The 14,872-nt window shown below is 40.3% G+C and overlaps 2 protein-coding genes across 7 annotated transcripts in view; one reads left to right on the top strand and one right to left on the bottom strand.

Moving 5' to 3' along the window:
* The window catches only part of LOC132348578 (radial spoke head 10 homolog B-like), a 69,379-nt gene that overhangs the window by 40,416 nt on the left and 14,091 nt on the right, over window positions 1-14,872 (top strand). For all 6 annotated transcript variants that reach the window (XM_059896209.1, XM_059896208.1, XM_059896210.1 and 3 more), the window contains 7 exons: window positions 5,415-5,591; window positions 7,056-7,215; window positions 7,461-7,582; window positions 8,183-8,372; window positions 9,729-9,843; window positions 10,812-10,891; window positions 10,991-11,139. In XM_059896209.1, coding sequence (XP_059752192.1) covers window positions 5,415-5,591; window positions 7,056-7,215; window positions 7,461-7,582; window positions 8,183-8,372; window positions 9,729-9,843; window positions 10,812-10,891; window positions 10,991-11,139 — 993 coding nt within the window. The remainder of the gene's footprint in view (window positions 1-5,414; window positions 5,592-7,055; window positions 7,216-7,460; window positions 7,583-8,182; window positions 8,373-9,728; window positions 9,844-10,811; window positions 10,892-10,990; window positions 11,140-14,872) is intronic.
* Window positions 1,225-1,869, bottom strand: LOC132348743 (peroxiredoxin-1-like). The gene has a single exon (XM_059896578.1). It carries the CDS (start codon window positions 1,845-1,847, stop codon window positions 1,248-1,250), a length of 600 nt encoding a protein of 199 aa, XP_059752561.1. The 5' UTR covers window positions 1,848-1,869; the 3' UTR covers window positions 1,225-1,247.

Here is a 14,872-nt window from a genome sequence, read left to right as displayed (position 1 = left end):
GCTTGTCTGAAGACTGGAGGGGTAGGTAGGCTGGGGCAGCTGTGTCTGGAAGGTGTCCAGAAGGGCACCACATGATACACAGAAGGATTCTCAGTCCTGACTCTGCCCTAGCCTCAAGACCCCAGGAGGAATCCGCCTTTGCCCCACTGACAACCCTCCCTCAGGACAATGATATGAGGACATGAACTACCCGTAAATCAAGGACAGAAGCCCAGGGAAGCCACGAGGTGCTCAGCACTGTGCTTTTTTTTTTAAAAGAGATTGGAGTTTATTTATTTATTTATTTATTTATTTATTTATTTATTTATTTATTTTTGGCTGTGTTGGGTCTTCGTTTCTGTGCGAGGGCTTTCTCTAGTTGCGGCAAGTGGGGGCCACTCTTCATTGCGGTGCGCGGGGCTCTCATTGTCGCGGCCTCTCTTGTTGCGGAGCACAGGCTCCAGATGCGCAGGTTCAGTAGTTGTGGCTCACGGGCCTAGTTGCTCCGCGGCATGTGGAATCCTCCCAGACCAGGGATCGAACCCGTGTCCCCTGCATTGGCAGGCAGATTCTCAACCACTGCGCCACCAGGGAAGCCCCCAGCACTGTGCTTTTGACACAGAAAGCCTACCCTGTGAACACCAGCGCTGTGTTTGTCTCCCCCTCCCCCTTTTAGTTCCAAAGGTACTGAAGCCTCTTAACTCTGATCGTTTTACAGAACCAGTACCAGGCATTTATCAGAAGAGGCCAGGCTTCAGGTTTTCATACAGCCCTCCCTTGGCCAATACTGTAGTAGGCCTTGCTCTTCTCCAGATATGGTGAAATGAAACACCTTGCTTCAAGGTCCATTCCCTGTATCTACTTGCATTTCCCCTCAATATAATTTCCTGATTCTGAGGCACTCTCACACCTCATTTTCCCCTAAAGAGGGAAAGCAAAAAGTCAATTCCTCTTACACTCAAAGACTAATGTCCCCCTAAAATAAAGAATCAACAAGGTCTCAGCTCAAGTTTAGTAAAACTACAAAAGACCAAAAGTGACATCCTACTACTATACACATCAGTTTGCCTGCCCCATAATACAGCTCAGGCCATTCCCTGCAGAGGAAGCAAGGCTGGCCTCCCTAACCCCTGCCGGAAAGGCCTGTCCTGTCCCACAGCACATCTGGGCTGAGTGTAAGGTCTTGTGTTTGAAGCATGACAGTGGTACAGAAGAGGTTTTGCTCTCATGGCCACCTGCTGCAGCCTGGCCCTAAAATGGCCCAGCGCTCACTTCTGCTTAGAGAAATATTCTTTGCTCTTCTGGACATCAGGCTCGATGGTATCACTGCCAGGCTTCCAGCCAGCTGGGCACACTTCCCCATGTTTGTCAGTAAACTGGAAAGCCTGAACTAGTCTCAGTGTCTCCTCCACAGAACGGCCAACAGGAAGGTCATTTATGGTGATCTGTCGAAGGATACCTTTATCATCAATATTAAAAAGGCCCCTGAATGAGATGCCTTCATCGGCCTTTAAGACCCCATAGTCCTGAGCAATGATGCGCTTGGGGTCTGATATCAAGGGAATGTTCACGGGTCCCAGTCCTCCTTGTTTCTTGGGTGTGTAGATCCATGCCAGGTGACAGAAGTGACAATCCACAGAAGCACCAATCACTTGGCAGTTGAGTTTCTTAAATTCTTCTGCCCTATCACTGAAAGCAGTGATCTCCGTGGGGCACACAAAGGTGAAGTCAAGAGGGTAAAAGAAGAACACAACATATTTTCCTTTGTAGTCAGATAGGCTGATATCTTTGAACTGACCATCTGGCATTACAGCAGTTGCTTTGAACTGGTGGGCACGGTGCCCAATTTTGGCATTTCCTGAAGACATATTGCGATCAGCACTTCTCACAAACCACAAAGGACAGTCAGGAAGCACACACACTATTTACATTTTAAAAGCTATGTATTGGGCTTCCCTGGTGGCGCAGTGGTTAGGAATCCACCTGCTAATGCAGGGGACACAGGTTCGAGTCCTGGTCCAGGAAGATCCCACATGCCGCGGAGCAACTAGACCCGTGCGCGACAACTACAGAGCCTGCGAGCCACAACTACTGAAGCCCGTGCGCCTAGAGCTGTGCTCTGCAACAAGAGAAGCCACCGCAATGAGCAGCCTGCGCACTGCAACGAAGAGTAGCCCCCGCTCGCCGCAACTAGAGAAAGCCCGCGCACAGCAATGAAGACCCAACGCAGCCAAAAGTAAATAAACTAAATAAATAAAATTTTTTTAAAAAGCTATTTATTTCCTGCATAGAAAAGGAAAGCTTTCTATGGTTAATTTTATATAGTTTATATAGCTAGGATTTTCTGATGACATCTTGTATATTAACCTACTAATTGGGGACCTTGCTAAACTCACATAATAGTTCTAGTCGCTTTTTTGTAGACTCTCTAGGACTTTCTAATCTAGATAACCATGCCTGCAAATACAGTCAACTTTATATGTTTCTTTCTAATCTGTATGCCATTTCTTTCTCTTGCTTTATTGCACTGGCTAAGACCTCCAGGGTATTTTGTGATATTGACTAGGAGTAGAGGGAGTGGACATCCCCACATTGTTCCTGATCTTAGTGTGAAAGAATTCAGCCTCTCATCAAGCATGATGTTAGCTGTAGGTTTTTTGTAGCTACCCTTTATCAGGTTGAGGAAGCTCTTTTTTAATTCTTAATTTGCTTAACAGTTTTCATCATGAATAGATACTGAATTTTGTCTAGTGCTTTTTCTGCCTCCAGTCAGATGATCATGTGGTTTTTCTTCTCCAGTCTATTGATCGGTTGAGTTAGATTAATTGATTTTCAAATGTTGAGCCAATCTTGCATTCCTGGGACAAACCCGACTTGGTCATGATGATATCATCCTTTTTATATCTTGCTGGGTTTAATTTCCTAATGTTTTGTTGAGAATTTTTATGTCCATGTTCATGAGGGATATTGATCTATAGTATTATTTCCTTATAACATCTTGTCAGCTTGTAGTAATCAGGGTAATGTCAGCTTCATAAAATGAATTGGGAAGTGTTCTCTTCAAGTTTTTGGAAGTTTGTAGCATTGGCATTATCTCTTCCTTAGCCATATAGTTGAATATGCCAGTGAAGCCTTCTGGGCCTGGAGTTGTCTTTGTGGGATGATTAAATTAACAATATATTAACTATAAAATCAATTTCTTTAGTAAATAATGTGCTATTCAGGTTATCTATTTCTTCTTAAGTAAGCTGTGGAAGTTTGTGTTATACTGAAGGAGTTTGCTTGCTTCATAGAAATTGTTAATGTTATTGGCACAAGGTTGTTTATAACATTCCCTTATTCTTTTAATATATATAGGATCTATAGTGATGGTCCCTCTTTCTTCTAATATTAGTAATTTGTGCTTTCTCTCTCCTTCATCAGTCTTGCTAGAGATGGATCAATTTCATTAAAATTATCAAAGAGCCAGTTTTAGTTTTGTTTTCTTTGATGTTTTTCAAAATAACTGATATCTATTCTTGTTATTACCTTCCTTCTGCATGCTTTGGGTTTAATTTGCTCTTTTCCTAGAGTTGTATGGATGCTTTATTGATTTGAGACATTTCTTTTTTCCTAATATAAACATTTAATACTACAATTTTTCCTCTTAGCACTGCTTTATCTGTATCCCACTTATTTTGATATATTATGTTCTTTAAGTTTTGTTCAGTTCAAAATATTTTCTAATTTCCCCATGACTTTCTCTTTGGCCTATAAATTATTTTGAAGTATGTTGTTTAATTTTCAGATATTTGGGTATTTTCCCAGATACTTTTCTATTGTTTTTTTTGTGTGTTTAATTCCACTGTGGTCAGAGAACATACTGTCTATAATTGCATTTCTTTTCAGTATGTTGAGGTTTATTTTGGTCTATCTTGGTGAATGTTACGTGTATTTCTGATTTGGTTGAGTGGAGTTTTCTATAGATATCAGTTAGATCAAGTTGGTTGATAGTGTTGTTCAGATCTTCTATATCATTACTCATTTTCTGTCAACTTTTTCTATCCATTTCTGAGAGAAGCGTGTTTAAGTATCCAAGTATAGTTGTGGATTTGTCTATTTCTCCTTTCAGATCTATCAGTTTTTGCTTCATATATTTTGACAGTTTGTTGTTATGTGTATACACATTTAGGGTTGTTATGTCTTCCTGGTGAGTTGACCCTTTTTATAATTTTATAATGTCATTCTTTAACCCTGGTGATTTTTATTTCTCTGAGCTCTACTTTTTCTGATATGAATATGGCCACTCCAACTTTGTTTTCTTTTTAATTTTAATGGTGGTAAAATATACATATAACTTACCATCTTAACCATTTTTAAGTGTATATAGTTCAGTGTTAAGTACATTCACACTGTGTTCAGCCGTCACCGCCATCCATCCACAGAATTCTTTTCACCTTGCAAAACTGAGACTCTGTACCTATTAAACAGTAACTCCCCACTTCCTCCTCCCCCCAGCCCCTGGCACCCACCCACCATTCTACTGTCTGTCTCTGTGAATGTGACTATTCTAGATACCTCATCTAAGTAAAATCATATAGTATTTGTCCTTTCGTGAACATCCTATTTCACTTAGCATACTGTCTTCAAGGTTCATCCATGCTGTAAGCATGTGTCAGAATTTCCTTCCTTTTTAAGGCTGAATCATATTCCGTTGTATGGATGGACCACATTTTGTTTATTCATTCCTCAACAGACACCTGGGTTGCTTCCACCTTTCGGCTGTTGCAAACGTTGCTATGAACATGAGTGTACACATTGTTTGTTCGATTCCCTGCTTTCATTTCTCTTCAGTATGTACCCAGAATTTACAGAATGGTATATATATCCAAGCTGTCTAAGCTTGTATAACAATGAATAAAGTCAGATAGGATTTAAAAAAAAAAAAAAGAATGGTGTATATATAGAAACATTCCATTGTTGAAAAAATTGTGTATGTCTTTATATATGTATATAATATGTTGATTTAGTATGATTGTATGTGCATGGGGAAAACAGAGATGAATTTCAAACCCAACTAGTGGTTACCTCTGGAATGTGGGATTGAGGAGGGAATATTTTTATCAATCTGTATGTTAAAAATAATTAAAATTTAAAATAATATTAAGCCAGGCAGTTTATATACACCATTTTCAATTATTACATCCAACCTGTGGTAGGTGTTATTTCCCTTTACAGATGAGACCCAGAGGGCTTAACTAATTAGCCTTACGTCAAAGGGCTGGTTTGTAAATAACTGAGCTGAGGCTGAACCCAGGTCTGTGAGACTCCATCACGCATGCTCTTTGCCCCTTCGAATGAGTCCCTGTATTTGATTCATACCTAATTTTAAATGGATTTAGGTAAAAAGAGGAAACATTTTGAGCATTTCTCATGGAAATTTGCTTTCTTTTCAGAATGGTTTTGGCACACACACGTGGTTTCTAAAGAGAATCCCCTACTCCCAGTATCCTTTGAGAAATGAATACGTAGGAGAGTTTGTGAATGGATACCGTCATGGCCATGGAAAGTTCTACTATGCCAGTGGAGCCATGTATGAAGGAGAATGGGTTGCCAATAAAAAACATGGCATGGTGAGTACAGACCTGTGAAGATTACATTTTAAAGATTATGTAAAGGCATGTCATCCTCTGTCTAGTAAAGTGCATTATCCATTTTGCATAGGATAACTTACTGTTTTGTTAAGACGATTACATAAATTTTAAAATAACTTCTAACATATCAATTTCCTTTGTATTTAGAGGCTATTTAATTAGTCTGGTGTGTGTGTGTATGTTAGGGTGGTTTTGGTTGCAAGTAACAGAAAATCTAACTTAATCTTCCATAAATGATAAAGAATAATGTGGGTTTCAGTGTTGGTTTGATTCAGCAGCTCCATGACGTCAGGGTTTCTCCTCCATCCATCCATGTCTCCTACCATGTCAGCTTCACAATTATGCTGCCCTCCCTTATGACTGCAAGATGGCTGCTGTGGTTCCAGGCTTCACGTCTACATACCCCACTAAGTAGAAGGAGAGAAGAAACTCTTTTTGGACAAGTTTTCCACAAACATCTTTAGCTTCACTGAGCTGAACTGGGAGTCATTTGCCCACCTTTGAGTCAGACCAACCACTGGCCTGGGTTTGATAAATACCAAGAGAGTCCCCATTCTGTGATAGGCACCTCTGCTGGTCATCAGCATACTTAATAAGCCACATTCTGCGACCTAGGGGTGCTTAAAGTTGGGGAGAGGTTGTGGGGCAGATACAGTGAGAGGAGAGAAGGGGGATCGGGAAGAGGAGAGGATCTACATGGTGACAAGAGACTCCAGGAGCCTGACTGTATGTGGACTAAGTGCAGATCTTTTTTTTTTTTAATTAATTTATTTATTTATTTATTTTTGGCTGTGTTGGGTCTTCGTTTCTGTGTGAGGGCTTTCTCTAGTTGCGGCGAGCGGGGGCCCCTCTTCATCACGGTGCGCGGGCCTCTCACTATCGTGGCCTCTCTTGTTGTGGAGCACAGGCTCCAGACGCGCAGGCTCAGCAGTTGTGGCTCACGGGCCCAGTTGCTCCGCGGCATGTGGGATCCTCCCGGACCCGGGCTCGAACCCGTGTCCCCTGCATTGGCAGGCAGATTCTCAACCACTGCGCCACCAGGGAAGCCCTAAGTGCAGATCTTAACAAGCAAACAGAAGCCTCCAAACCCTTGAAAAAGATATTGATGTACATTTACCAGTGGTTTTCTTTTTCTAGAATTTTAAAAAAATATTTATTTATTTATTTGGCTGCATTGGGTCCTAGTTGTGGCATGCAGGCTCCAGGGCATGCGGGCTCAGTAGTTGGGACACACGGGCTCTCTAGTTGTGGCACGCAGGCTCTGGAGCACTTGGGCTTAGTCGCCCCACAGCATGTGGGATCTTAGTTCCCCGACCAGGGATTGAACCCACGTCCCCTGCATTGGAAGGGGAATTCTTAACCACTAGACCACCAGGGAAGTCCCTACCAATGGTTTTCTAAAAACACTTCCTAAGCTGCAAAAAGTTATTTTTCTCTCTGCAGGGCCGATTAACTTTTAAGAATGGGCGTGTGTATGACGGCCCATTTTCCAATGACCACCTAGCAGAGTTTCCAAATCTTGAAGGTGAACTGATCAGCTACCTGGACACGACTCCAGAATCTGCCCTCAGGAGCCAGTATCGCAGATCCTCCAACAGTGCCGGTAGGGAGCGTCCACCTGTCAGCTAAAGGCAAATTAATGTGAAACATCGCATCGAAAATACACCTAATATTTCAGAAAACACAAGTTTCCTGTGAGCAACTGCTTTCTTACAGGTTTTTGAATACTCCTGCAGAAAATCATTCTGCAGAAAATCACACTTCTGCAGAAAATCATTTTGACATGACATTGAAATATTTTAACATTGTTTTTCACATTTATCCTGTATATTTGTCCTCATCTGCTAGAAATCATCAGAAAGCTTGATGGCAGTGAAAGTAATTCCATGTTAGGCTCGAGCATCGAGCTGGATCTCAGTTTGTTGCTGCAGATGTACCCGGAGAGAGACCAATCAGAAGAAAAGAAGCAGGTAAAAACCTTCTGTATTGTTATAAATTTGTATTTTAGGCTAAAACATTAGCAGACTCTCCACAGTCCTGGGAAGATGCAGTTGATGACTGCTGTCATGTATTGAATGTCTTTTATTTTCTAAGAATTTTTAAATTAATTAATTATTTATTTTTGGCCACGCTGCGTGGCTTGTGAGATCTCAGTTTCCTGACTAGGGATCAAACCCAGGCTCCCGGTGGTGGAAGTGTGGAGTCCTAACCGCTGGACCACCAGGGAATTCCCTGGTTTGCTAATATTTTGTTGAAGATTTTTGTCTGTGTCCATGAGGGATATCGATCTGTAGACAAGAGAATTTTATCGCTGTCATTGAGATAGGATGAAACAGGATATGATTGGACAGAGCAGTATGAAAGTAATTCCACTGTCCAGATAACAGCATGACTTTCTACTCTTACTCAGAAATTGCACTTTACTGACCTGGGGATGGGTGGGGAGAATATAACATTTATTGAGGTAAATGCTATTGCATGTGTTACCTCGTTTAATTTAGAAAACAGGTTTTCTTTTACCTTTGCTCTTATCAGGTAAGATGAAGATATGTATGGCTTTCCCTTTTCAGGTAGAATATGCTATCTTAAGAAATATTACAGAATTAAGAAGAATCTATAGCTTTTACAGCAGCCTAGGATGTGATCACTCTCTGGATAACACCTTTCTGATGACAAAGCTTCAATTCTGGAGGTTTCTAAAAGACTGCAAATTCCATCACCATAAAATAACCCTTGCCGATATGGACAGGGTACTAAGTGGTAAGTATTCCAGATCCTTCACATCTGGTTTAAAGAGTAGTATAACATCGCAGCACCCTGACACCAGTTAGGAAATGTTGAGGGAGTGAGGAAGGCAGATGTTGGGAGAGGTGTTACAGAAAGCAACACATGGTCGTGTTCCCAAGGTGCTTAAAATGTGACTGAGGAGAGAATCTCGTGAAATAACAGCAACAGTCAAAGACCATCTCTAGCAGGGACAGCAAAGTCGGCCCATGGGCCAAATCCAGCCCAACTCCGTGTTCTTGTAAATGAAGTTTTATTGGAACACAGCCATGCTCATTTGTTGTCATCTTGTCTGCGGCTTCTTTTGCCCCACACCAGCAGAGCTGAGTGGCTGTGACAGAGGCTGGCCCACAGAGCCTAAAATATTTACCGTCTGGCCCTTTACAGAGAAGCCTGCCTATCCCTGAGAAAATAACAACAAAGCCCCAAAACCACCCAGTTGTCAGGTCAAAAGCAGAGAGGATCAGGGAGGGCTTGGAATAGCCTAGAAAAGGCTTTAGAGGGCTTCCCTGGTGGCACAGAGGTTAAGAATCCGCCTGCCAATGCAGGGGACACGTGTTCGAGCCCTGGTCCGGGAAGATCCCATGTGCCGCGGAGCAATTAAGCCCATGGGCCACAACTACTGAGCCTGCACTCTAGAGCCCACGAGCCACAACTATTGAGCCCGTGCGCCACAACTACTGCAGCCCGCACGCCTGGAGCCCGTGCTCTGCAACAAGAGAAGCCACTGCAATGAGAAGCCCGCGCACCACAACGAAGAGTAGCCCCCGCTCGCTGCAACTAGAGGAAGCCAGCGCGCAGCAATGAAGACCCAGTGCAGCCAAAAATAAATAAAGAAATTTAAAAAGAAAAAAGAAAGAAAAGGCTTTAGATAATCTTGGGCTTGGGCTTGATTTCAACTTGAAAAGTCCCTGCAGTAAAATTAACAACTTTGAAGGCTTTATTCCTTTCAGCTGAATTGTGGCAGGCAGGCAGGCTCGAAGGCCTCAGATCACCTTCTTGATGTTAGAACTAACGCCTATTTACTTCAAATTTCAGTGTCTGAAACACACTTCAAACCCACTTAGAATTAGCAGCGTTAATCAGACTGTGGCTCAGACCACTTTGAAAAACACCAGGATGAGGTATCTCATAAGTTTCTTGTAAAGTGACCCGATGGAGCTCTTCCGTGTGGACCTTAATGTTTAGGTGGACGCTTATATGCTGTTCAGGGTAGTCTCTAGGAAAAAAATGTACTCCATTGTATTCAGTTCTTTGAGTTGTGTACCAGCAGCAAATAAGATAGAAGGTTCTAGAGACCACCAGCCATCCTCCCCAATGTTCTTGTTTTAGCCAATAAGGACATACCAGTTGAAGAAATTCATTCTCCATTTACAACAATACTTTTGAGAACATTTTTGGATTATCTCCTGCAGTTGGCTTACCACATCCATCACAAAGAATACCAGTAAGTACTCCTTCTGGACCCTGTGATAGGATGAGGGCTGAGCTCACCGTTAGGATTGTTATGATATTGTTCTGTTTTCTTCGATATTATTATTTTTCATACTCTTGAAATGAAGGATCAGAAACAAAAGTTTCCCACAAATATTAACCACACAACCGCGAGAAACGAGATTAAATTCTGAAAACCCTTCTGACGTGGGTCATGTTTCAATTCTGCACATAGCCCTCAAGTTTTTATTCAGAAATAGTCACCACCAGCTCTTCCTTAGACCAGAATTTCCTGTCTTTCTTAGAGCAAAATTGATATTGTATCTTTAAAAAAAAAAAACTATTTTGAAATAATTGTTGATTTACAGAGTGTCGCCAACACAATTCTCGTAACACAGAGGATTCCTATACACCCTTCATCCAGCTTCCCCTAATTATTACATCTTACAGAACCACGGTACACTTAACAAAATTAAGGAATTAACATTGCTACAACACCATTAACTAAATTACAGGTTTTTTTAGGACTTCCTGAGTTTTTTCCCTTTTCTGTTTCAAGACCAAATCCAGGATCCCACCTTGTGTTTATCACATCTCCTTAGTCCCCTACAGCTGTGATAGTTTCTTTGTCTTTTATGGCCATGACACTTCGGAAGAATATTGGTCAGTTATTTTGTAAAATGCCCCTCGATTTCAGTTTGCTGATGTTTTTCATCATCACACTGAGGTTATGAGTTTGGGGGAAGAATACCATCCTATCAGGTAAATGATGTCGATCTGTCTCATTACTGGGGAATGTTAACCTTGATCACGTGGTTAAGTGCTGCCAGCCAGGTTTCTCTACTGCAGACTTACTGTTTTCCCCGTGCTATACTCTACTTGTTAGAAGCCAGTTACTAAGCCCACCGCATACTCAAGGGGAGGGGAATTAAGTTCCACCTCCTGGAAGGAGCAGTGATTATGGTATCTTCTTAATCACAGAGACAGAAGCCCATCACTCTTTCTGTCTTTTACAAAACTGATGAATGAGAACATTCGCCCAAATGCCTGCCGTGTAAAAGGTAAATACAAAACCAATAGGATTATATTTACCATAATTTTTTCCAAAATAGAGTTTTGTAATCATCTTTTGAATGTTTATTTTTCCATTACATCTTTAGGCAATTTATTCTGCGAAGCCCACCGGACACTCTATTCAATGAATTACGTGGATAAGTGCTGGGAGATCTACACAGTTTACTGCAGACCAAATGCAGCCCCTCCCCATGAGCTCACAATGGACATGAGACACTTCCTCTGGATGTTGAAGGTAACCACTCATGGCTGATACTGGCTTTATATTTATAGGTACTTTGATTTTAATTTAAGAAAGGCAAAATATTCTAGCTATGATGTGCAAGGAACAAGGTGAAGGTCTGAGATAAATTTTCGTAGCCATCAGCAGAGGAGAGTAACTCTAATGGCCTGTGATAGTGGAAGGAAGAGAAACAGAAGGAGCTTCTGCCCAGTGGGCTTCCCAGCGAGGGGCGAGGGGTATGGTCGGCGGGGCCTCCAGCATCTTTATTGATGCAGACCTTTCCATTTAAAGGAAGATGGGGGGATGGATGTCACTTAAAAAAAACTATTGTTCATCAAAAAAGTGATTTAAGAAAGTTATTAGTTTGGAAAATAGTGAGAATATCTAATTTATACAATATTCTCATATTCTTGGTAGTTTTTCTTTCATGATATTTTTAATTTATACTTGTGGGTAGATAAAGGATAAAACTAAAAGGATTGACTACTAATAAGGGATAGAGTGATTTTAAAAATTTAAGTGTCACATGTATACAAAAAACTGGTTTTACAAATTTAAATGTCATATATATGAAAAACTAGTATTGATAGGAAATATTTTTTTTGAAGTATGTGGTTTTTTGGGATAGAATATTATACAGCTGTTTATTCACTTTCCCTCTTCTCCGTGGTCCCTTATTATTGATGAAATGAGGCCATTTGTCCCTGTAGATTGGTCAGACTTCAGTTTTGGTTGGCTGCATCCTCAGAGAGTTGATGACAGGTGTTCCTTTTCCCCTTTATTTCTATCAAAGTGGTCACTAGAATTAGAAGCTTGATTAGATTCAGGTTTTGTTTTTTAAAAAGAAGCTGTTTAATTTTTATTTATTTATTATTTTTGGCTGTGTTGTGTCTTCACTGCTGCACGCAGGCTTTCTCTAGTTGTGGCGAGCGGGGGCTACTCTTCGTGGTGGTGCACGGGCTTCTCATTGTGGTGGCTTCTCTTGTGGAGCACAGGCTCTAGGCACGTGGGCTCAGTAGTTGTGGCGCACAGGCTCAGTAGTTGTGGCGCATGGGCTTAGTTGCTCCGCGGCATGTGGGATCTTCCTGGACCAGGGCTCAAACCTGTGTCCCCTGCATTGGCAGGCGGATTCTTAACCACTGCACCACCAGGGAAGTCCCTCAGGTTTTGTTTTTTTTCATGACAAAGCTGCAGGTGCTTCTGGCTAATTCCTGTTGTGTCACATCAGGGATGCTCCCTTTTAGTGATGCTGAGATCAACCAGTGGGTCATATGGTGTCAGCAGAATCCTTCCATTTCAACATTCCCTTTCACTAGTGGTTCGAGTAGCCCTGACAGTCATTGCTAACATCCGTTATTTCCTTAAGGGTCCCACAATAGTAATTTTCTATCATTCCATCTGCATTTCTTAGCTGTGAATCCGATATAAAGAAGAACTTTACCTCATCAGCTATTTGATGACTCTGAAATACACAGGAAAGGAAGGATAAGTGCTCAATTTTTCCCTTTATTAATTTTCAGAATGAGTTGATATCCTGGCAGTTCTTCAACAGTGACTAATGAGCTTTTGAAAATATCATTATAACTCCTGGACTTACACATATTTGATGTGTTTCAATCCACTGCAGTCTTCCCTCCATCCCCCATGGTCAAATTGTCCCATATTTGGCCAGTAAGAATCTCTCCAACTTGCTACCTGCTACCTTGAGTTCATCAGTTTTAAAAAAATTTCCACTATTACTTGTTTAATCATTGCTTCAGAACCATTTTTTCACTCTGGGACTCTAGCTAAAATAGTTTATAATACTATATCCTCTGTATCTCTTTTCTCTATTTTCTCTTTGTGTAGCTTCTTTCAGCATAGTTATTTTGAGATTCATCCATGTTGTTGCATGTATAGTTTGCTCTTTGTTATTGCTGAATAGCATTCCATTCGATGGATATACCGTGATGATTTGTTTATGCATCCATCTATCAATGGACATTTGGGTTGTTTATAGTTTGTGGCTGTAGAATAAATATAGTATGAACAACTGTGTACAAGTTTTTCTGTGGACAAGTTTTGATTTCTATGGGATAAATGCCCCAGGTGGCAATTATTGAGTTATATAGTGAGTATTTGTCTAATTTTTCTTAAAAGACTGCCAAACTATTTTTCATAGTGGCTGGATCATTTTATAGTCCCACCAGCAATATTTGCCAGTATCTGTCTTTCAATTGGTGTATTTAGAGCATGTACATTTAATATAATTGGTTTGTTAGGTGTAAGTTTGCCATTTAATTTTTTGATTTTTGTTTGTTCTCTGTTTTTGTTTTCTTTTTCCTTCCTTCCCGTAGGTTACTTAAACATTTTTTAGAATTTCATTTTGATTGATCTAATAGTGTTTTTTTGAGTATCTATAAATATATTAGACTTATCATAGTCTAATGGTGTCATCATTTGACCAATTCGAGTGAAGTACAGAAACCCTTACTTCCCTTTACATCTTTTTACCCCCTACCATTTATAATATAATTGATATTTCCTCTACCTATCTTTAGAACATCAGATAGTATTATAATTTTTGCTTTAACTGCCAAATATAATTTATAAAACTCAAGAGGAAAAGGAAAGTATATTGTACTGATCCATATTTTTGCTTACAATATTTGTTCTTCCTTCCTGAAGTTCCTGGATTCCTTATCATTTCCTTTCTATTTAGAGAATTTTCTCCAGCCATCCTTTTCAGGTAGGTCTGCTAGCAACAAATTCTTAGTTTGCCTTCATCTGAGAATGTCTTGAATTCCCCTTCAGTCCTGAAGGATATTTTCTCTGGCTAGAGGATTCTGAGTTGATAGTCCTCTTTCAGCACTTGAAAAATGCTGTGCCCCTTCCTTCTGGCTCCCGTGCTTTCTGATGAGAAATCTGCTGTCATGTGAATTTTTTCCATTATAGGAAGGTGTCGTTTCACTATCACTTTCAAGATTTTTCTCTTTGTCTTTAGTTTTCAGAAGTTTGATTTGTGTCTTGATGTGAATTTCTTTGGGTTTATCTTATGTGGGATTCACTCAAATTCTTAGATCTGTAGGTTTGTGTTTCTACCAAGTTTAAGAAGTTTTCAGCCATTATTTATTCATGTACTTTTTCAACCCACCTTTCTTTCTCCTTTCCTTCTGTGACTCTGATAACATGAATGTTAGATCTTTTATTACAGGCCCATGGGTCTCTGAGTCTGTTTTTTTCAGTCTATTTTCTCTCTGTTGTTCAGGTTGGATAATTTCTATTATTCCATTTTCGGGTTCACTGATTCTTTCTCGTATCCCTTTCTTTATGCTGTTGAGCCCATCTATTGAGTTTTTAATTTAATTATTATAGTTTTCGGTTCTAAAATTTCCATTTAGTGCTTTATTTCTTCCATTCATTTGCTGAGACTTTCTTTTTTCCCCCATTTGTTTCAAGCACGTTTGTAATGGCTCATTTAAGCATTTTAATTAAAATCTTTGTCACTTAATTCTGTGTTCTCTGTCATCTTGGTGTTGGCATATGTTGATTGTCTTTGTTCATTCAATTTGAGATCTTCCTGGTTCTTGGCACCATGAGTCAGTGATTTCCCACTGAAACCTGAACATTTGAGTATGTTATGTTATGAGACTCTGATTTATTTAAAACCTTCTGTTTTTGCTGGTTTCTGATGAAGTCCAATTATCTATTTTTTTCTTTTCTCACTTGTGCTTTTGGTGTTAAATCTAAGAATCCATTGTCAATC

Source organism: Balaenoptera ricei, chromosome 15 (genome assembly GCF_028023285.1).
Source record: "Balaenoptera ricei isolate mBalRic1 chromosome 15, mBalRic1.hap2, whole genome shotgun sequence".
Taxonomy (NCBI): Eukaryota; Metazoa; Chordata; class Mammalia; order Artiodactyla; family Balaenopteridae; genus Balaenoptera; species Balaenoptera ricei.
The sequence above is the reverse complement of the archived record's forward strand: the minus strand, read 5'-3'. Positions and strand labels throughout refer to the sequence as shown.